The 23,324-nt window shown below is 43.7% G+C and overlaps 1 protein-coding gene across 2 annotated transcripts in view; it reads right to left on the reverse strand.

Annotated features, from left to right (window-relative positions):
- The window catches only part of LOC137650042 (3-oxo-5-alpha-steroid 4-dehydrogenase 1-like), a 147,515-nt gene that overhangs the window by 91,389 nt on the left and 32,802 nt on the right, over positions 1 to 23,324 (reverse strand). For both annotated transcript variants that reach the window (XM_068383065.1, XM_068383066.1), the window contains exon 3: positions 4,634 to 4,803. In XM_068383065.1, coding sequence (XP_068239166.1) covers positions 4,634 to 4,803 — 170 coding nt within the window. The remainder of the gene's footprint in view (positions 1 to 4,633; positions 4,804 to 23,324) is intronic.

Raw genomic sequence — 23,324 nt, forward strand, 5'->3', positions numbered from 1 at the left:
AGTGTTTCGGGCACCAGTTGGAATGTAGTGGGGGATTGTGCCACCGTCTGGGGGACCGTGGCCACGGGAAGCTGCTGCTGTTGCTTAGGCCGAGAGGGCACTTTAGGTCATTTTGATCTATTCTTCTGCTGGGGACCCTCGTCAGCTGAAGATTTCCTTTTGGAGGACAAGCCCCACTTGGAAAGGAGGTTCCTGTTTTTAGTGGTGGCTTTGTCCACGACCTCTTTGACCACTTCACTTGGGAAGAGGTCTTTTCCCCAGATGTTAGAAGCTATCAGCTTCCTGGGTTCGTGCCTCACCGCAGCCGAGGCGAACACGAACTCTCTGCAAGCCCTTCTGGCTTTAATAAAGTTGTACAGGTCTTTAGTCACTGTCGCCAGATGGGCTTTGGCGAAGACCATGTACATGTCCGGGGTATCTGGGATGCTTGCCATTGTCTCCAGGCCAGTCTGCAGAGACAAGGAAGCGGCTAAGCGTTCTTTTGTCTCCTGTTCCCTACGCAGGAGAAAGTCCGACAGCTTGGGGAGGTCTTCGCCGAACTGTCGTCCAGCAATATCTGCCTCCAGCTTCCCAACTGTGAAGGTGTTGTGGACATCCTTCCAGTCCGCATCGTCTGATGGGAAGGCAAGGGAGAAGGGTCTACACTCTTCCAGTGTAGGGCACGGTTTCCCTGCCTCAACTGCCTTGAGCCCTTTGTCCATAAAGGGAAAGGCACATTTAAGATCAGCAATGAAGGACGGGTGCTTCTTGCCGAGAGCCGGCACCTTAGAGCTAGTAAAGGCCCTCTCTTTTAAGGTGGTGCTTTATAAGGCCTGAGCCTTAGAGAGTTCAAGGACAATCGTTTCCTTCGGCTCAGTCTCCTCTTTGGATGCGGGTTCCGTCCTGAGACGGACGTAGCAATCCGGGTAGGCCCCTTTGCTGGGCCAGAACTCAATTTCCTCTACTGGGACAGTACCCAGTTTATCCGAGAGGAAGATCTTCCCGCCCGACATGAGCATGTGCTTTGCGTACCTCCAAGGGTTAACGTCAGAGAAGGCAGGGAGATCCTTAACGTTTAGCTTCTTCGGAGCCAAACGTGCCGCAACCAGTTGATGTATTTCGGTCCGAAAAGAGGCCTCCTTCTCGGTCGATTTCTGTTGCATGTCTTGCACCATGGACAGCAACGAGTGCAAAGTACTCGTAATCGAATCCAGTTGGGGCGCAGTGGAGGATGTAGAAGGCACCGGCTCATTCCCTATGGCCGATGACACCGAAATCGTATCGGCTTTCTCAGTTTGTGGTTCAGGTGGAACTTCATCCGCCTGATCCAACTCCTCCACTAGGAGATTGTTCTCGGTCTCCTCTGAGACAACTGACATGTTGTCTTCTAGTTGGATGTTCTCTAAGGCATCCGAGACTTCAGATTCTACCGGAATCTGCAATAGGGGAATCTCAGGTTGAGCCTGGGGAATAACTGCATCCGAAGATGCCCTGGGAAAAAGACAAGCCCTCATCCTTTCGTTAGGAAGGTATAGGCCAGAAGTATTCTTCTGGAAACCCCTGACCCATTTACACAGCTTCTCCCTTGCTGAGTCCCTTGATTCAGTGGACTTTTGGTCATCAAAAGCCTCTTTTACCAGGTTGTCACAAACGGTACATACCTGCGGGTCCCAATACTTGAGAGCCCCCTTGGTGACTGCGCAGCGAGCATGGGCCCTACACATGTCGTGGCCGCAGAAGTTCTTACTGCGGACCCTGCAAAAACTATTCCCGCACTCGGGATGCTCCTCCTGTAAAGAAAGGAAAAGTCTATTAGTATTTGGTGAAATTCTCAAATTTCAACATACATATAACATGTTATGTTAGCTTGGATAGGGTAAGCTATAAGTAGGAAAGACACCTACATGTGTTTCCTGTCAAGCCAATTGCTATGACCTCCTCCAATATTAAAAGCAGAATTCTTAAGAATTTTTAGGGGAAGATGATATCCTATGATATAAGTGTATCTTAACACAATCTTCCAGTTTCATATATGTGATGGTCTCACAATAGGCTGCCCATGAAGCACCTTGTAGGTTGGAAAAACTTTGGGCTACAGCACTGACTGTTTGGTAACAAGTTGCCAGACTTGTCAGGCCTGCCTGCACCTGCCGGGCCTGCCGGCACATGCCGGCCTATTCTGGGCTATTGAAGGCAATTATTGTCTTCATAACATTGAGTGATAGGCCGCCGGCAACGGCTCTCCCGGCGGTGGCGGCGGCTCTGCCGGCGGCGGCGGCGGCGGCGGCGTCTCTGCCAGCCGGCAACGGCTCTGCCGGCGGTGGCGGCGGTGGCGGCGGTGGCGGCGGTGGCGGCGGCTCTGCCGGCGGTGGCGGCGGCTCTGCCGGCGGTGGCGGCGGTTCTGCCGGCGGTGGCGGCGGCTCTGCCGGCGGTGGCGGCGGCTCTGCCGGCGGTGGCGGCGGCTCTGCCGGCGGTGGCGGCGGCTCTGCCGGCGGTGGCGGCGGCTCTGCCGGCGGTGGCGGCGGCTCTGCCGGCGGTGGCGGCGGCTCTGCCGGCGGTGGCGGCGGCTCTGCCGGCGGCAGCGACCAAGGATCCTTCCATCAAGGGGACCCAAGGTAGTCGGCGGCAGAGGACCAGGAATGGGTGGCCGGCAACTCAGCGGCCGGCAGTCGGTTTCCGAATGTCTAATGTCTTTGGCCCAGTATGAAAGTACGAGAGAAAGAAAAGATGGAGGAAGGCAAGGGCTCAGCCTTGCCGACCTACATCCAGAATGAGGGTTCAAGTGGAAGGGGGAATTAACTTTGGGCTTCCACCCAACCATATCCCAGTCATAAGGGCTATGGAAGGCAGTCCAAGGGAGGACCGATGAACACTCTAAAGAATATGAGGATACTCGCCGGTAGCCGGCGGCAGACGGGGAACCTCAGGCCTGTAATACAAGAACCCTAGGGTCAATGTAGAACGACGGCAAGGAGGGTGTTGGATCATTCAACACGAAAGGGATAGCGGGAAGGGGGTAGGTGTCCTATAGGTAAGGTAATGTCCGAAGGCACTACCTAACCTAAAGGATTCTGGTCTCATGAAGTAACCTCAGGTAGGGGAAGTCATTTCCCCAGGTTGGGTTAGTCAAGGGAGAGGATGTCTATAGGACACCAACTCGCAGGAGAGCAGAATCTCGTACCAGAGACCTTAGGCAATGAAGAAATCCTTTCTTCGGTCTAGGGTCTACCAGCACAGGACTGTCTGCTTGGCCAGGGAAGGGGGAATTGTCGTACAAAACTCCCAAGTATGGCCTAGGGAGGTCTAGCCTCCTGAAAGAGCAGCTTAACCAGACCTGGGAAATCATTTCACCAAGACAGGGAGTGCCTAACACAGACTGATACTCTGATGTCCCGCCCTAAACTCGAAACCGACTCAGTGGTTAGGAGAAAGAAAACGGAACGTCTCAGTAAAACTTTGCCAGAACTCGGTTCACAGCAAAGAAAACTGAGAATAGCCTAGGCTAATCAGAGGGAAGGGGATTGCTCTTAAATCTCCTAGGAGATTGGTATCGACTTAAAAGGTATAGGAGGTGTCAGTCTCCCCTTAAAAGGCTATACAAGAGCAATGTGGGCATGTATGAAAGTATACTAAAGCCCCTAGGCTAGTAGCCTAGGAGCATTGAGAATCGATCACCGAAACTCTCTGTATACTATCTTGGAAGAGGAAAGCATAATCAAGTAATATCATCAAAGTGTAAAATATTGCCTGTGCTTCATTAAAACTTTACCAGGAAGGTTATATCATGCATGAAGTGTGAGGGTGCCTAGGCTAGGAAGCCTAGCACTCGTGAGGCTCGTTCATAATAGCCAAATTCACGACAACAAAGACATAATATAAGAATCCCTAGCTATATATCTAAATAGCTAAAGTTATTAACACGTAAAAATGCCGGGAAAGGGTCGTTCTGGCTAACTAAATGAACAGAAGAACGACTGCGTCATTGACGCCATCTGGCTGGCAACAGCTCTTGTTACATTAATTATGATCTCAATCGAAAAGCAAAACTGGCAAGAGCTTACATTTACACAAGATAAAGATATTACTTAACTTTCCAGAAGCTGATGAGGCTGGGGAAGACATCATAGCGTCCAAAATACTCCAAAATAGCACGAGAGAACTGGGAAAACACCGGTCTAGCGAAGCTACAAGAGAAAGAATGACGGTGGCGCCTCGCGGTGGCGGACAGGCGCACTATCTGCAGAGCAGTAGTGACTCGTTGAGAGCGATGTCTCTGGAACGACTCTCCTTATTCTTGCCTCTCTTTCCCCTCTTAGTGAAAGCTCTATTGGGGGTGTAGATAGCCATGAGACGTGTCAAGAATACGTCCTCTGATATTACGCGATATCCCTTCGTAAAATTTTAAGGGATATTCGCTCCAGGAGTTAGAATTCTGGATACCTTTGGTAAATTCTCTGGGATATATCACTGTAGTCAAATATACCCTGGAAGCTACCTATGAAATAACTTCCATCACGACAACATGGCCTGAGCCCAAAAATAGAGGCTCACTGACTTAAGAATACAAAGTAAATTATCTGCATTCCATATGACAAACACATTTAATGTTATTAAATTTTGCTGAACATACTTTCTTACAAAAAACAATACTCACCAATCCAAAAATTTGGTAACATAAGCCATGTCTCATCATTATACTGGTAATAGTTTGTAAAATACTGCCCGTGTAGAATTCCATTATAAAGACATGTTAAAAATGCAAAAAAGAAGGGCAGAAATGGTGTGGGTTTACTGCTCCTCATTAGAATGGTGAAGATGAATGATCTGAAAGATAAACAATAAATTAATAAGAGATGTAAAAATTTAGAAAAAATTGTACTGTAATTTATATTTTTCCTAACTATACAAACCTGGAGCTCTTTACATAGGAGTACTGTATTTTTTCAGCGGTAGCTGAAAATGACATATTTGAAAGTCATTTGTATTTTTCCTAATGATGCAAACCTGTAGCTATAATAGGGGACATTACTTTCGGCGAAGCTGAAAGACAAGCCATTAGACTTTTAGCTAGGATTAACCACCCACCCACTAGTTACCGAGGGTGGGGATAGTAACTACCCTGCTCACTCACACACCTGGGCTGTGAACCCACTTTACTTGGAAGTAAGACTTCAAGGGGGACAGGAACTGGCAGGAAAATTTGTATACAGAAGGCCCTTGATTATCGTGGGTACTAGCTTTGCGGTTTCAGTTATATGCGACAAGGAACAATGCAATACCTATTAAGGGGACAGTCCACTATGTCCTCCATTTTTTATCTGATTATTCAAAATACACCATTTTATATATGTTTTAGACATATAAAATACCTTCATCCTATAAAAATTTCAAGTCATTTGATCAAATGCATTTTGATTTATCAGCATAAATCATGATTTAAAAAAGATTTAGGTAAATTTTTCTCCACTAATATGAAACCAAGTGTATTAAAAATCACACCGTCAGAACTTCTTTATAAATCAAATAATTCTGTGTGACAAATTTTGGATTTGCCTTTTTATTAATGAATTTTTTCTTAATTTTCTTCATCCGATACGTAAAATAATCATGAAAAAAAAAGAGAAAAAGAAAAATCGAAATTCTGGTACATAAAATTGTGGGATTTTTATTCCTCTTTTCAATGATATCTTCCTCTCTAAAATAAAAAAATAAGTAAGAGAGAAAAATGTACCTAAGTGTGAATATTTGTTTTTGACTTATGAGCTCCCAAAGATTTGCTATAAATTTTTGCTTATTTTCTTAAAATAATCAAGATAACATTATTATGATAACCTTACTTTTTACTTTCATTGTTTATTCCTACATGCAGGCTCCCTAAACGAGGTATCTAAACTGTAAGTTTACTAATACACTTGGTGAAAGGGTGAGTTGCCAGCGGCCTCTCACTGTTGCAAGTTTTAATAAGAATGTTCCAGCTTTGTTCTCTTTTTTCATGTTTCTTCCTCTTTTTGGTTCTTTTTTGTTGCTCTCTGCTTACTTTTTGCTCTTTCTTTGATCTTCGATAACATTGGCCTTGCTATAAAGTTCACGAGGACGTTGTGATAATACAATGTACATACGAACTGCAAGTAAACAAACACACATGCAACGTAAATTCTATACGTCTTTGGAACCTCTGGCTGTTCTTCTCGTAGATTGTAGTTTGCGTACGCCTACCCTCTACCAATGCCTTCAATCTCTGCCAAATGTACTAGATTTGGAATTATAAGTGAAAAAATTGCTAAATAAATGCAAAAATAAACACGCAAAGACGGTTCTGTCAAACTCAGTCATGCAGATGATGCAATAAAGATGACATCATCATTTAAAGATTGATTTATCTTTCTTATTTGTAAAATAATAGGCTGAAACTTCTGGAGATCATGTACGATATGTTTCTGCATACATAGAAACAATAAAACGATTTTCGATTTTTTAAAGTTATGTCAAACACCATAGCAGACGGTTCCAATTAAATAAAAATTCTTATTCGCTATAAAATTCACGTTGTGCAATGATTTCTAATAGCCCGTGCTCTTTTGAACTGGGTATGCTTCGCGCCACTCCCTTCTCTGCACCCAGCTTATCTGACTTTGTCTCAATCTTCTCCCAGCCACCTCGCGTGTACCACGTCTCACCACAGCCTCCTAACTCATGCTGTATTTTGCCAGACTTTATCTTGCCTTTGCTATCCTTTTCTTGAAGATCATGGCCCCAAGAATGCTCCTGTTACTTCTGGGGAAGGGACTAACAAAATGCAGTGTTAGGTCATGATCCTTGAAAAAAAGGTGAAAGTGCTTGACAAGTGTAAGGAAGGGATGAAGTACACTGCAGTTGTGAGACTTCGGAGTAAACAAAAGTACCGAGAGGTACATAGAGAAGAACGAAGCGAATATTCGAGTTGCAGGAGCTGCGAGTGCCCCTCACAGTGCCAAGATTGCCTCAAGGGTGAGGGAAAAGGGCATGCTGAAGATGGAGAATACCCTTTTCTTATGGATTCAGGACCAGCATAGCATAGGCATAGCAAAAGACATGCTCACGACCCGGGAGAAGGTCAAGTCTCTCTACCAGCGCTTCATGGAAGATGACCCCCAGCCGTCAACCAGCCAAGGTGCTTCAACCCCACAAATGGCTTTTCAAGCCAGTAATAGCTGATTTGATAAGTTTAAGAAGTGTTTTGGGTTGAAAAAGTTAGAAGATTTCAAGGGAATCAGCCTCTTTGGACGAAGAGGCAGCGGAAAGTCTCCTGGATGTGCTTAAGAAGCTCATCGTGGTGAAGGGGTACGCTCCAGAGCAAGTCAGGATTATGGATGAAACCGTTAAGTTTATGGTGGCTATTTTGTTTAAAATTCCTATGTTCTTTATATAGTGAATTTGTTAAAATCTCTCTCACATTAGCTTGAAATTTGCCTTAACATTGATACTGTACAATACACTTATTTCATAATGTAGGTAGATGTTTTTGCAAAGTTCGAATCATTTTTCGGTAACCTTCAGTTACTGTACAAAACTGTACCGTACAGTATTTGGCTTATTATTTAAATATGATATTTTCATAAAATAAATTTTTGAACATAATTACCCGCTGGTTATATAAAAATAGCTTTAGTCTCCGACGTCCGGCAGAAATTAAAAAAACTCGCGACAATTGCAGATAGAATTGCCAGGTGTACACTAGCACCCTCATGGGAGATAGGCCGAACCATTCCATACTTCACCAGATCTTCCATGCCCATAGGTCTCTAGAGGGGAGGAGGGTGGGAATAAAAGTTATATAACCAGCGGGTAAGTACTGTATGTTCAAAAAAGGGATTTTGACGAAGGAAAAATCTATTTCTGGGCTCGACCTGTGTCGCTCCGTGAAATGCTCCTCTAGCACCATTTCTAAGGCATAATTATTGCCGAAAATACCAGAGAAAAAAAAGAGATGCATGGAATGCCAGGAATAAACCTAGCTCGCTCACTCATTGAGTGTTGGTATAGAAAACTGGGGAGTGATTGAACCACGACCATAGATCCCTCACCAATTAGACCTCTCCTTCATCAACATACCCCCATCTCTACCCCTACATCTTCCCACCCCCCCATCTTCATTCCTCTTCAGCACTTGCGTTAGTCAGACGTGTTTTGTTTTGCTCGTGTACTTTGTGTCATTTTTGGAAGATGTCCGAAGTTTTAGAGTTCCCTGCTTCCAAGTTGAGTATTATAATTGTCTGTTTGGGATTTCTTGATAGCGACACCTTTTTATTCTTAATCGTGTTTGGTCTTTTGTTTATGTATATTCCCTTTCGGGGGTTCGCTATGGCCATTGAGTCGCTTACTAGTGATCTCTTTGTTCATCGGGTTTGCATTTAGTTCCTTATACTATTTGTAACTCTGATATATGATTTGGACATCTATTTCTTATCTTAGCATGATCTTTTATTTTTCGTTTTTATTATTTTAGCAGATATACCCTTCAGGTTTGTTAGCGCTGTGATTGATATCCTACTTAGTCGATCCGTAAGCGGCTCGGTGGCTAGCTTTCGTGCCAGCCTTTTTGTATTGAGTCCATTTCGGGGAAAAGTATACGTTATGGTTGTTCTGAATCGTTTTTTCCCGATTTTGGAAGACCTTTGTTTTTTATTTGCCTGTTCCCGTTACCATTTCGGCTTATTCCCGATTTCGAAAGGTTTAGGTTTAGTTTTATTTTATATCCGTATTCTTAAAACAAAGTTTTATGAATACTTACCTGGCAGTTATACTGTATATATATATATAGCTTAGTCTCTGACGTCCGGCAGAATTTTTCAAAACTCGCGGCAACCGCCGTATGGTGGTTGTGCGGTTAGGTAGTTAACAACCCTTACAGGGTGGTACTTGGAATCATTCCCGTTTTCTGTTCCTCAGATCATCTTTGCCTGACCTGTCTCCTGAGGGGAGGTGGGTGGGCCATATATATATATATATATATATATATATATATATATATATATATATATATATATATATATATATATATATATATATATATATATATATATATATACATATATAAATATATATATATATATATATATATATATATATATATATATATATATATATATATATATGTATATATATATATATATATATATATATATATATATATATATATATACATACATACATACATACATACATACATACATACATACATACATACATACATACATATATATATATATATATATATATATATATATATATATATATATATATATATATATATATATATATATATATATATACTGCCAAGTAAGTATTCATAAAACTTTGTTTTATCATAAAAACTCCATTTTTATGAATAGAACTTACCTGGCAGTTATATATATATAGCTGATTCACACATTTGGAGGAGGGTGACAGACAGTTAACATCGTTGGGAAAACAACAATAAGTTGAAGGAGAAAAAACACCTTGATTCCTTACCTGCTAAGGTAGCTAACTTCGAAGGTTCCTGCCTCTTGAGTCGCTTTCCCTTAGGAATGTCAGCCAAGGGTGGACCTGTCATGCTGAAAACAACTCAATCGAGTCAGTCAAACAGGGTGAGACCAACAACTTGACTAGACTTCAGAACTACCTATGCCCCTTTTTTAAAAACTGCAACCTTACTTAAACTAACCACCTAACCTTGAAGAATAGATATAAACTATCTAGCTAGACTGAGGGTACTGTACCACAAGTCAAAGTCCTCAGACAACCGTAAAAACACCGACCCAAACACAGGTATACAATAGCTAAGGTTGAGGGGAGGTAGTAACTCCTTTGCCTAATACAGAAGCTGTAGCTACGTATGGGCCCAAGGTGTAACACTTCTCATAATCCACTCTTACCTCTCTGAGGTAATGAGAGGCGAACACAGAGTTGCTTCTCCAAAACGTTGCATCCATAATCTGCCTAACTGACATTTTCTTACGATATGCCAGCTAAGTAGCAATAGCTCTCACTTCGTGAGCCCTTACTTTCAAAAGGCCGAAGTGCTCCTCCTCACACAAGAGATGAGCTTCTCTTATAGTTCCCTCAGGAAGAATGACAATGCATTCTTTGAAAGGGGCTGTTGTGGATCTTTCACTGAGCACCATAAGGAATTAGATGCACCTCTAATATTCTTAGTGTGAGATAAATATGCTCTAAGGACTCTAACTGGACAGAGGAGCCTCTCCTGCTCTTGACCCACTAGATTAGTGAGGTTAGGGACCTCAAAAGTCCTTGGCCGGGGTTTTGATGTGGATTCTCGTTCTTGGCGAGGAAGTCAATCCTCAACACACATACTGCTCCATTCTGATTGAAGCCCACTTGTTTCTCAATAGCGTGAACCTCGCTGATCCTTTTAGCTGTGGCCTGAGCCATCAGGAAGAGTGTTTTCTTCGTAGCATCTCTAAGAGAAGCTTGTGAGATGGGTTCGAACTTCTTGTTGCAAAGGAACTTCAGAACCACATCCAAATTCCAAGCTGGGGGCCTTAACTGAGCCTGCTTAGTTGTCTCATAAGACTTCATGAGGTCTTGCAAGTCTTTATTCTGAGACAAATCTAAGCCTCTGTGCCTACAGACAGCTGAGAGCATACTCCTATACCCTTTAATCGTGGATACAGCCAGTTTAGCATCTTGTCTGAGGGACAACAAAAAATCTGCTATTTGGCTCACAGAGGTAGTGGTTGAGGAAACTTTGTGCTGCCTACACCAAGCTCTAAAGGTTTCCCACTTAGATTGGTAGACTCTCTGCAAAGAGACCCTCCTCGCTCTGGCGATAGCTCTTGCAGCTTGCGCAGAAAAACCTCTCAATATGACAAGCTTCTCGATAGTCTGAAGGCAGTCAGTCTTAGAGTGAGGGGGTTTTGATGATACCTCTCGAAGTGGGGCTGTTTGAGAAGCTTTAGACTTGGAAAGTCCACCAACATGTCCACCACTTCCGTGAACTATTCTCTTGTTGGCCAGAATGGAGCTACTAGGATCATTCTTCCTGATTTGAGGAGAGCGAATTTCCTGACAACCAGATTGATGATCTTGAACGGGGGGAACGCATATGTGTCCATCCCCGTCCAATCCATCAAGAAGGCATCTACTGCTATTGCCTCCTCGTCTGGGACTAGGGAGCAGTAGTTGGGGATCCTCTTGTTTTGGTTGGAGGCGAAGAGGTCTATTAAAGGTCTTCCCCATAACTTCCACAGACTCTGACAGACCTGTTGGTTGAGGGTCCATTCTGTTGGAAGAACTTGCCCTTTCCTGCTGAGCATGTCTGCTCTTACATTCCTCTGTCCCTGCACGAATCTTGTTAACAGTTCTATCTTGTTTTCCTTTGACCATAGAAGGAGCTCCTTTGCTGTTTCAAACAGAGAGAGAGTGAGTTCCCCCTGGCTTTCTGATGTAAGCTAGAGCTGTGGTGTTGTTCAAGTTGACCTCCACGATACTCCCTGACACTGAGTCTTTGAAGGCCTTCAGTCCTAACAGAATGGCCATCAACTCTTTCCTGTTGATGTGCCATCCGGTCTGATTCTTTTCCCAAGAGCCTGAGACCTCCTAGCTTCCTAGTGTTGCTCCCCATCCTGACTCCGAAGCATCTGAGAACAATAGGTCTGGGTTCTTCCTGTACAGGGAGATTCCTTCTTCTAACAACGCTGTATCCAGCCACTAAATCAGATGATCCTTGACTTCTGCTGGAATGGGGAAGGAAAAGGAGTCTTCCTGAATCCTCCTGTTCCACACCTTTGATAGGAAGTGTTGAAGAGGTCTGAGGTGCAGTCTTCCCAAAGAGACAAACTGTGAGCGAGGAGAGGGTTCCCAGCAAACTCATCCAATCCCTCGCTGAGCACTTCTGTCTTTTCAAGAATTCTCGAACCTTCTCGAGGCACCTGGTCTGCCTCTCTTGGGAGGGAGAAGCCCGAAAACGAACTGAGTCCGGAACTATCCCCAAATAAAGAATAGTCTGACTCGGCTCGGTCTGAGATTTCTCCCTGTTGATGACGAGACCCAGTTCTTGAGCCATCATGAAAGTCTTTTGTAGGTCCTCCAGACATTTTTCTTTCGACCGCGATCTTATCAACCAGTCATCCAGATAAAGAGATACTCTTATCCCCTCTTGATGAAGCCACCCTGCCACGTTCGCCATTACTCTGGTGAAGACTTGAGGAGCAGTGCTGAGGCTGAAGCAAAGGACCTTGAACTGGAAGCACTTGCCCTGGATCATGAATCTCAGGTATTTCCTTGAAGTCGGATGGATGGAGACGTGAAAATAAGCGTCCTGTAAATCCAGAGACACCATCCAGTCCCCTGGACGTACTGCTGCCAGCACCGACTGAGTCGTCTCCATGGTAAATTTTGTCTTTTTCACAGCACCGACTGAGTCGTCTCCATGGTAAATTTTGTCTTTTTCACGAAGACGTTCAGAGAGCTGACATCCAGAACGGGTCTCCATCCACCCGAGTTCTTGGGTACTAGAAACAGGCGATTGTAGAAACCTGCGGAGAATAGTTCCAGAACTGGTTCTATCGCTCCCTTCTCCAGCATCTGGTCGACCAGGTCCAGTAGGGCCCTTTGTTTCACTGCATCCGAGTACTGAGCCACTAAGGCCAGAGGAGTATTTGAAAGTGGAGGCTTCTTCAAAAGGGGATCTTGTATCCCTCCTTGATGACTGAGAGGGACCAGGCGTCCATCCCTCTTTTCTTCCAAGCCTGCCAAAAAAGTGACAGTCTTGCACCTATAGCTGTCTGGAGGACTTGAACTTCATTTCTTGGAGCGGGATCTAAACGAACCTCTATTCGTCCTTCCACCCGTCTCCTGCCTTCTTCCCATGAAGTCTGATCTCGAAGGAGCTCTACCTCGAAAGGGCTGTTGAAATTTCCTCTCCTCTCTTTTCAGAGACGAAGGAATGACTGGCAAAGGCTTTCTAGCAGAGCGCGACAGGAGGTCTTGAGTGGCCTTTTGCATAAGCGAAAGGGTAATGTCCCTAACAAGGGACTCAGGAAAGAAATGTTCTGAGAGAGGGGCGTAAAGAAGCTCAGACTTCTGCGCAACAGTCACTGATCTGGAAGCAAAAGAACATAACAGGGCCCTCTTCTTCAAAACTCCTGCCGAAAAAAGGGAAGCCAACTGATTAGACCCATCCCTAAGAGCTTTGTCCGTGCATGACATGATACTAGTAAGGTCTTCTGTTTCCTCTATTCGTTCGGTTTTCCTGGCCAGAGTACCTAGAGAACAGTCCAAAACACTAAAGACTTCATAGGCTCGGAAAATCCCCTTGAAGAGGTGGTTAAGCTCAGACATTGACCACATAACCTTCGCTGACTTAAGGGCATGCCTTCTAGCAGAGTCAACAATACCAGAGAAGTCACCCTGGGAGGAGGCAGGAACTCCCAGTCCCAGAGGTTCTCTCGTCTCGTACCACATGCCCGCCTTCGAAGCAAGTCGAGCTGGTGGAAAAGAGAAGGGGGTCTTAACTGCTTGTCTACGCTCCTTCATCCATTCATCAACTTTAGCGAGAGCCTTCCTAGCAGAGATGGAGAGCTTCATTTTGATGAAGGCCGACTGCTTTTTGGCCTTCTTCCTGCTAAACTGCGATTGAGGAGAACGGGGGGCAGCAGGTTGAAACTCCTCCCCATAAAGCTCAAGGAAGGAGCAAGAGAGAACCTTATACAGTGAACCCTCGCTACTTCGCGGTTCGACCATCGCGGATTCACCACTTCGCGGGTTTTTTCCATAACCCATATATATATATATACATATCGCGAATTTTCTGGAAATTTCGAAAATACCGCGAAATCTGAAGACCCCCAAATACAATATTTTGTTACCTGTAATTCCATTAATACTGTAATTAGTAATATCTGCTCTTACTGATTGTTCATTGCATTACATATGATATATAATTCAGCACAGAAAGAAATAAAACACTAAAAGAGAATGTGATCATACGATAATACAGTACTGTATACAGTGAGTAGTAAAATTAAATCGAACATGAAACGCAAATCAGATGCAGTCATACCATATTAGAATGGTGTAAGGCTGCTGATGGCTACTATACTACAAATATAATGGATGTGCATCTTTTCCATGATTCTTTTGTATGTATACGTACGTAGTACTGCATCCAATAATATTCTTTGTTGCAAAAATCACATTTCGAATAAGCGTACGAGAGAGAGAGAGATAGAGAGAGAGAGAGAGAGAGAGAGAGAGAGAGAGAGAGAGAGAGACACATCCTACAAAAGAATAAAATAGCATACGTAAAGCTATTACGTGTATTATTATTGTTATTATTATTATTATGGTTGTTGTTGTTAATAAAATTATTATTGTTATTATTATTATCATTATTATTATTATTATTATTATTATTACTGTATTATTATCATACGATAATTCAGTACTGTATACAGTACGTAGTAAAATTAAATCGAACATGAAACGCAAATCAGATGCAGTCATACAATATTAGAATGGTGTAAGGCTGCTGATGGCTACTACTGTACTACAAATGTAATGGATGTGCTTCTTTTCCATGAATCTTTTGTATGTATACGTACGTAGTACTGCATCCAATAATATTCTTTGTTGCAAAAATCACATTTCGAATAAGCGTACGAGAGAGAGAGAGAGAGAGAGAGAGAGAGAGAGAGAGAGACACACACACACACATCCTACAAAAGAATAAAATAGCATACGTAAAGCTATTATTATTATTATTATTGTTATTATTATTATTATTGTTGTTGTTGTTAATAAAATTATGATTGTTATTATTATTATCATTATTATTATTATTATTACAGTACTATACTGTATTATTATCATTATTTATTATTATTATTATTAATACTGTACGTACGGTATGCGCGGGGTATCTTGTACTTTGAGTTGGTAACCTACGCATCATATACTGTAAGACGGGTTGTGATTGGTTCAAGCGCTGATAGATGACGAATCAGAACTCAAGTTTTGTTATCTAGCCTGTGATTGGTGTTTTGCCCTCATCTCCAACCCGCAGCATCTAGGTTCTCGCGGGCCTGGGTCGTCCACTTTCTGTTACCGCGTATCGCTGAGTAGACATTCTTAAGTTTGTGAAGTTTAATCTGTGCTGTGTGCGACCTTTTTAAGTTGAACTTTTTGTCAAATCCTACTGTACAATGCCTCCCAAGCGTTCTGCTTCTACTAAGGCTGGTAGTGAGCCTAAACGCCACCGAAGGATGATGACGATTGCTGAGAAGGTTACGCTTCTCGATATGTTAAAAGACGGTAGAAGCTATGCGGCCGCAGCGCGCCATTTTGGGATCAACGAATCTACTGTTCGCTATATCAAGAAGGACGAGGCGAACATTAGAAAGACGGCTGCAATCACCTTTAGCAGATCAGCGAAGCAAGTCGTTACAACGCGTAATAAAACGATCGTACGCATGGAAGGTGCTTTAGCTGTGTGGATTGCCGACTGCCGGAAGAAGAACATAGCCTTGGATACAAACACCATCCGAACAAAGGCTTTGAGCTTGTATCAGAATTTTGCTGCAAAGGAACCTCAAGACGACGATGGCAACCATGCTGAAGAAGATGATGATGCAGATGATCCTCAACCAGGGACATCCACTGATTCCCAGCCACAGAAACAACGTTTTTCCGCCAGCAAAGGATGGTTCGCGAAGTTTCAGAAACGCTTCGCCCTGAAAAGCGTTTCCCTGCATGACGAGGCTGCTTCGGCTGACACTGCCGCTGCTGAAACTTACGTGAACCAGACGTTCAAGAATATTATCGCCGAAGGTGGATACAAGCCGGAACAAGTCTTTAATATGGATGAGACCGGCTTGTTTTGGAAGAGAATGCCGTCGCGAACTTTCCTGTTCAAAGAGGAAGCCAAAGCCTCTGGCTTTAAAGCATTCAAGGATCGCGTTACCCTTGTGACGTGTGGCAATGCTGCTGGATTTTTGCTAAAGCCGGGGCTTATTTATAAGTCGAAAAATCCTCGCGCTTTGAAAAATAAGAATAAGAATCTCCTTCCCGTGTACTGGATGCATAATCCAAAAGCATGGATTACGAAGATGCTGACCTCCAACTGGTTCCACCAGTGTTTCATCCCGCAAGTCAATGAATATCTCGTAGAGAAGGGCTTGCCATTCAAGATCCTTCTCCTTATGGATAACGCTGGTGGACACGCAACTGACCTGTCGCATGAGGGCATTCAGGTTGAGTTCCTGCCACCCAACACCACGTCATTAATTCAACTGATGGACCAGGGGGTTATCAGGGCGTTCAAAGCCCTCTACACGAAGAATACCTTGGCGGACCTCGTTGCGTGTGTGGATGCTGCCCAAGATGATGAGGATGAAGATTTTAACTTGAAGGCGTACTGGCGGCAGTACACCATAGCCACGTGCCTGAAGAATATTCAGAAGGCACTTCAAGAGATGAAACCTGCAACTGTGAATGCGAGCTGGAAGAAGTTGTGGCCCGAGATTGTTTACGACGACGAGGGATTTACACCTGCTGAAATCCAACACTCTGCAGTACGCAAATCTGTGCAGTTGGCTGCCATAATTGGAGGTGACGGGTTTGGCGACATGACGACTGAAGACGTCGACGAGTTGTTGGACTGCCATTCCCAGCCCCTAACTGACGCAGACCTCGAAGACCTGACGAAATCGGCAAGCGAAGAAGAGAGTGAAACCCAGGAAGAGACCCAAGAAAATGTTGAAGAAACGGGCTTAACACTAGAACGGCTTGCCAAGGTCTGCAACCATATAAAGGAGGTGAAAGATATGTTGCAAGAGTGGGACGAGGATATGGTTCGGTCGATGCAATTCTGCAACAAGGTTGATGACATAATGACTCCCTACAAGATGCTCTTAGATCGAAAAAAGAAGCAGCGGCAACAACTTCCGATCACAATGTTCTTCCAGCCTCGCAAAAAAGAGCCAGTTCCTCCTGCTACTACGCCTTCGGAAGAAATTGAAGAAGTTGAAGAGGTGTCCCAGGAAAAGACACCTCCATCTGAAGAGACGTAAAATACTACCTGGCTGCACAGTAGAACACATCATCAGCTTCATCATCATCATTTCTACTGTGCAGCAAATTCATCGCCATCATCATTCAAGTTTTTCTTGAACTTCTTTCGTGGTGAGTACAGTAACAATCTTTATTTTTTACTTTAATATTCTCACATTCTAATATTTGTGCCTGTTTTATAGTTTAGTACTGTATGCATTAAGTTAAAGGGAAGGTTTTAAAAGTCTACATGTTGTAACCTATCATATTTTTTTTTTGTTTAAAATTTACATTTACGTACGTAAAACAAAATCAATCAATCAATCAATCAATCTCTCTCTCTCTCTCTCTCTCTCTCTCTCTCTCTCTCTCTCTCTCTCTCTCTCTCTCTCTCTCTCTCTCAATTGTTTTCCTGCTTTGCTACGTACAGTATGTACTGTATGATTTTATATAGATACAGTAAATTATATTTGTACTAATAACATATATTGTAAATGCTTTTACTGTAAATATCATTATTTATCACTTTCATCATGCACGTTAAATGCCTTCTTTGTTCTGAGCATGGTTTTTTACTGAGCGTACAGTACTTTATGACGCCGTCGTTTCAGGCGGCGTCATAAAGAAAAACATTTCATTTGGAAGTCCTAAGAAAAATAAAGTAAAACATTGGTAATAAAAAAATCAACATACTGTATAATCAATATAATCGATGCAAAAACTAACCTACAGTATACATATATGTGTACACTAAATAAGTTTGTTTCTTCATTATGATCAGAGATGAACGTAAACAAAACATTGGTTGCCATTTTTTATCGTGCTTTTTAGGTGTTTAGGAAACGCATGATATAAAATCGCCTTTAATATTTGTGCCCGTTTTAGTTTAGGGTGCTGTAGTACATGCATTAAGTGTTCTGTACATTAAAGGGTAGTTTGTTAACAGTACTACGTACAAGGGAAGGTTTTAAAAGTCCGAATATACATGTTAAATAAATAGGTAAATATGATGTCACTACTTCGCGGAATTTCACCTATCGCGGCCGGGTCTGGAACCTATCTACCGCGATAAACGAGGGTTCACTGTAATCCCTAGCTGCGTTCGCAGGCTTGACTTCATCCTCTGAAACATCCTCAAGATCTTATCCCACCTCTACTACAGTCTCTCTTTGGGCTGAAGGTTCACCTGCATCCGAAAGAGGCAAATCGTAGGATGCGTCCTGTAGGAGAGGGCTGTAAGCATCCTGACACCGAGAACCGCGTGCGTCTTGGCGCCATGCGCTGGAATCGCCCTGGCGCCGGAAGCGTCCTGGTGCCAAGCGCTAGAAGAGTCCATGAGGCGGCACGCGGATGCGTAATGGTGCCGAGAGTTGGAAGCATCCTTGCGCCGAAAGCTGCAATCGTCCTGGCGACGAGAAGCGGAATCGTCCTGGAGAAGCAGGCTGGAATCGTCCTGGAGCCGCGAGTGAGAGACGGAATCGTCCTGGCGCCGCGAGCGAGAGACGGAATCGTCCTGGCGCCGCGAGCGAGAGAGGGAATCGTCCTGGCGCTGCGAGCGAGACACGGAATCGTCCTGGCGCCGCGAGCGAGAGACGGAATCGTCCTGGCGCCGCGAGCGAGAGACGGAATCGTACTGGCGCCGCGAGCGAGAGACGGAATCGTCCTGGCGCCGCGAGCGAAAGACGGAATCGTCCTGATATCAAGAATCGCCAGCGTCCTGGAGGCAAGTCGATGAGGAAAAAGCGCGGTACCGCGCCTTTGACGAATCGCCCCGAGGTTCCTTGGGAGAGGAACTCCATTCCCTCTTAGGGGCCGATTTCTTGACAGGTAAAGAGTCGTCTTTACGTCTGTCCAACTGGGGGGAAGGGCGGCTAAAAGCTTGAACCAAAGAAAAAAGCTGCTTTTGCATAACAGTCATAAAAGACTTAGCGACTGCTGCTGGATCCTGCGGTTCCGAAGGCAATGGCTGTCGAGTAGCGCTGGTTGAAGGAGAAGGATCTCTCGACGGTCTCTCTTGACTTTCATCTCTCGGCTTTGGCCTTTTCACTGGAACAGCGTCCAAGTCATCCTCAGAAGGACAAGGTTCGGGGCTACTTGAACAGGGAGAGCGAGAACAAGTCTGTTCAGTTCAGTTCCACCTCCTCTTGGTTGGTCTCGAAGCCTCATACTGCCATTTGCGTCTGGGAGAGGGGAGGACACCATCACATCCGACATGCCTTTTCCATGGCAGTCAAGAACAGCCTTGGAAAATGCAACAGGACTGTCTGAGGCGACGGCTGACCTAGGATACGTACCTCTCACTCCCTTACGGCTGGTACCTTCTCCCTTGGTCCTGGGAGCTTGGTAGAGGTCTAGACCTAGGGTAATGACAGGTTCGATCAGTCGCCACCTCCACTGCACTTTCACAAGCACTAATCTCACTCTCACTCTTACCTTTTAAGGCTGAAAGTTAGTCTTTAATAGCCTTCAACTCAGCCGCCATCCTGGCGTACCGAGGGTCATCCGCAGATACCGTTCCTGTGGAAGGGGCAGTAGTTACTACCGGGAAGGTTCAACTTCCAAAGAGGAATTAATTAATGGGTCAGTAGAAATATCTAAACTACGCTCACTAGCAGATTTAGATTTAGATCTCGAAGCCCTCCTTACTTTATCTCGCTCTAACTTGCGCACATAGCACTTCATAGCAAACCAATCTTTCTCACTCAAAACCTCACATTCCTTGCACCTTTTATCGAGTGCACAATCAAAACCCCTGCAACCCAAAAAACCGTGTGAGGGTCTACCGAAACTTTCGGTAACCTCACCTTGCATTCCTCATTTACACACACATAAAAATGAAGTTTCTCACTCATATTAAACAAATCAATAATAACAGAATAAACACAAAAAACACTGCCAAAACCCCAAGTCAATGTACTTCACCAAAAATAAGTCCGGTACAGCGACACAGGGAAAGCGAAACGAAAAACTCTAATGGCGGACCAATGATGTTGTCAGTCCAACCGGCAGAGATGATCTGAGGAACAGAAAACGGGAATGATTCCAAGTACCACCCTGTAAGGGTAGTTAACCACCTAACCGCACAACCACCATACGGCAGTTGCTGCGAGTTTTGAAAAATTCTGCCGGACGTCAGAGACTAAGCTATATATATATAACTGCCAGGTAAGTTCTATTAATAAAAATTTATTTTATTATGAAAATATCATTTTTAAACATTAAACTTACTCGCTGACAGTCTGTAAGATAAAAGATACACGAGTATCTTAAAGGAAAGCAAATTAGGGGCCCGGAGGCCCCGGTGCTTAAATATCTATTTATGTCAATATCATGATAAAAAAATTTTAGATATATAGCCATTAAGTATCTTGAATGAAAGCAAATTAAGGGCCCGGGGACCCGGAGTGCTTCAATTATCTATATATATCAGCATCATGATAAAAAATTTTCATATATGTGCCTAATATATAAAGTTAATCCAAGTAATAATGAGTAAAGTTGGCTCCAGAGGCTCAACTAAACAACTCGACCGGATGGTAATGTATAAAAGCTACTTCCGGGGATCCCGTAATGAAAGTCTTTATATATATATATATATATATATATATATATATATATATATATATATATATATATATATATATATATATATATATATATATATATATATATATATATATGAGGTCCGTGAGGTGCGTGACACTATAGAGGGGGAAGGGATCTTCAATGGGTCCATGAAGTGCGGGACCGAGAGGGAGTAGCACGTACAAAACTTAATAAATAATATAACATGACAAGGTACCACGGACCGAGCAGAAAACTTCCCGCCGATCGTTGGCCAAACGAGCGACGGAAAGAAAACGACTACGACCAGGTAGAGTAGTACAAAAGAGTAAGTAATGTACGTTAATGTATAATAATAGCAAGCCTCACAGATCACTGGGAACCGCCCGTGCAAAGAAAGCGAATGCCCCCGGGAGGGGAACATAACGCAAAAGTGACTCTAACTCGATCGGGTGAGAGAGAGGGAGGTAACTATGGGGTGGGGTATCGGGCGGGAGGGAGGCTAGGAGTGGGGTGATAGCAGGTATACCAACCTGCCAGACCCACGATTGATATGATCACGCGGAAAAATAAGATAGGAAGGCATGCTGGATGATAATAATAATAAAAATAACTATACATCAATCGTAAAACAAACGAGGGAACGAACATGAGACAGGAGAAAACCCAAGCCTGACAGCGCTGCGGTAGGGCTACCAACATAACAGAGTCAGTGAAGTGCTAACAAAATGAAAACTAATATCTAATATCTGACTCATGAAAGACCCTCGAGCTAATGCAAGCAAACGAATGACGTTAAATTGATAAGCAAGTCCGTGGCGTGCGAACGTAAATAATCCAAGTAATAATATTAGTGGAATAGAAACGCCCGAAGGCGACCAGGCATGCCAACCTACTGATAATACGCACACGTATATGTAATAACTGTTATCGTAATAACAGGACATCAATATAAAAATTTAATACGGTGTGTGAACCGTGGATACCCATAAAGTTCATAACGAGAAACAATCAGTATGGAGGACTCATTGAAAAGCGTTAAGAACGAAACGAGAGAGAGATAGGAGGGAGCCGGGCGCCATGAAAGACCCACGCGGGGTCGTGAAAAAATAAAACTGTTACTGTATAAGCAAAAAAGGGCAAGGCCCCCTCCAAAATCTCAAAACTCATAGATCTGGTACTTAACTTAGATGGAGTGACAGTGGAGTCCGACATCTTGAGGTAAATCCAGAAAAAGCAAGCGAAATTCACACACTAAGGCAAAATAAGGCTTAAATAGCACGTGCTATATAAAGGAGTGACGTCACTGGCGTGGGATTGCTAGTAGTAGTAGGATGTTGAACGGCTCCTCGCTGTTCGGGGATGTTGACAGGAGATATCTAAATGGTGCGAGGCCTCTGGTTGTGATTAATTCACGCCCCAGTAGTATACCGGCACCTTATTAAGGTGAGCGAGCTGGGTTCAACCTGTAAGTTTACTTGTGAACGAAGGTTCTGGAGTGGGAGGTGAGACCTTCCGGACTCACCAGTGGTAGCTTATACACCCCCCCCCCAAGCGGCGGCGCGAGCCCTAAACCACGCCCCCTTGGGCGGAGTTACCAGGGACGGGCGGGCTGACTCAGCAATGGAAGTCACATTTTTGAAGTTGTAATAGAACAAAAAATAACACAGAAGTGGTTGAGCTTACCTTGGTTGTGCAAGTTATGAAGGAATTACTGTGAAGGTGCAAATTGTTGGACATAAAGGTCTTTTTACTAGTAAATTCAATCTTCTTGTGCTCTCTTGGTTGATATGAATATTGAAAGATTCCAGTTAGTTTGTTTTCTGTGGAATAATAGTGATTGTATGTGTGTGTTCTTGTATATATAACCTACTCTGTTGAATTATGAAGTTGTTAGAATATTCCCTCCTAAGTACATGGTCTCCTCGGCTCACGGGGGAAGGGTTGGAGGGTGACCCAGACCTTGAGTCCGGAAGGTCTCACCTCCCACTCCAGAACCTTCGTTCACAAGTAAACTTACAGTTCTGGAGAGGGAGGTCTCAACCTTCCGGACTCACCAGTGGTAGCTAGGCAGATGCTTCAGGGGGCTTGAAGATGAAATCCAGCGACCACAGCATCGAAAGCTCCCTGTAAGCCGAGGAGAGCATAGTAAGAGCTGAAGACAGAGTTGCTTCTCCAATTCATTCTGGACATGATTTCTTGTATAGATACTCCATTGTATAGCAGTCTTGATGAAGCTTGACCCCTTATAGTGGAAATTAGTTGACTGTTTAGTTGCATTTGGGTCGGCTCTGAAAATGCACTCCCTAAAAAGTTGTCTCATTTTTTGTAAGGACATTATCTTGAAGTGTTCATCTAGCCATATGTGGTCTTCCTGTCTATGTTTCTTTCCATACAGACTTTGTTTGTGTATTCCAAATAGAAGTTCAATTGTCTGACTGGAAATATCTTTGGTCTGTTAGGAAGCTTCCTAAAGCTGATCTCTATTGCCATGTAGTTGTTCTTTTGGTTTTTGGCCATGAAGGAAGGGTGGTTCCGTAAGACAATGTGTTCTGGGGTGAAGGTGCTCCTGGAAATGCAGAGATTGTTAAATTGATTTGCTCTTAAAGGGCAAGCTAAGGCTACTAGGAACAAGGTTTTCTGTGTCAGTAGTAAGGTAGAGTTATCTCTCGTGGTGTTGAGAAACGAGATTACTTTGTCTAGATCCCAGCCAGGGAACTGGTGAGAATTGCTAGGCTTCCTTCTATCAA

The sequence above is a fragment of the Palaemon carinicauda genome, chromosome 11 (genome assembly GCF_036898095.1).
Source record: "Palaemon carinicauda isolate YSFRI2023 chromosome 11, ASM3689809v2, whole genome shotgun sequence".
Lineage (NCBI taxonomy): Eukaryota > Metazoa > Arthropoda > Malacostraca > Decapoda > Palaemonidae > Palaemon > Palaemon carinicauda.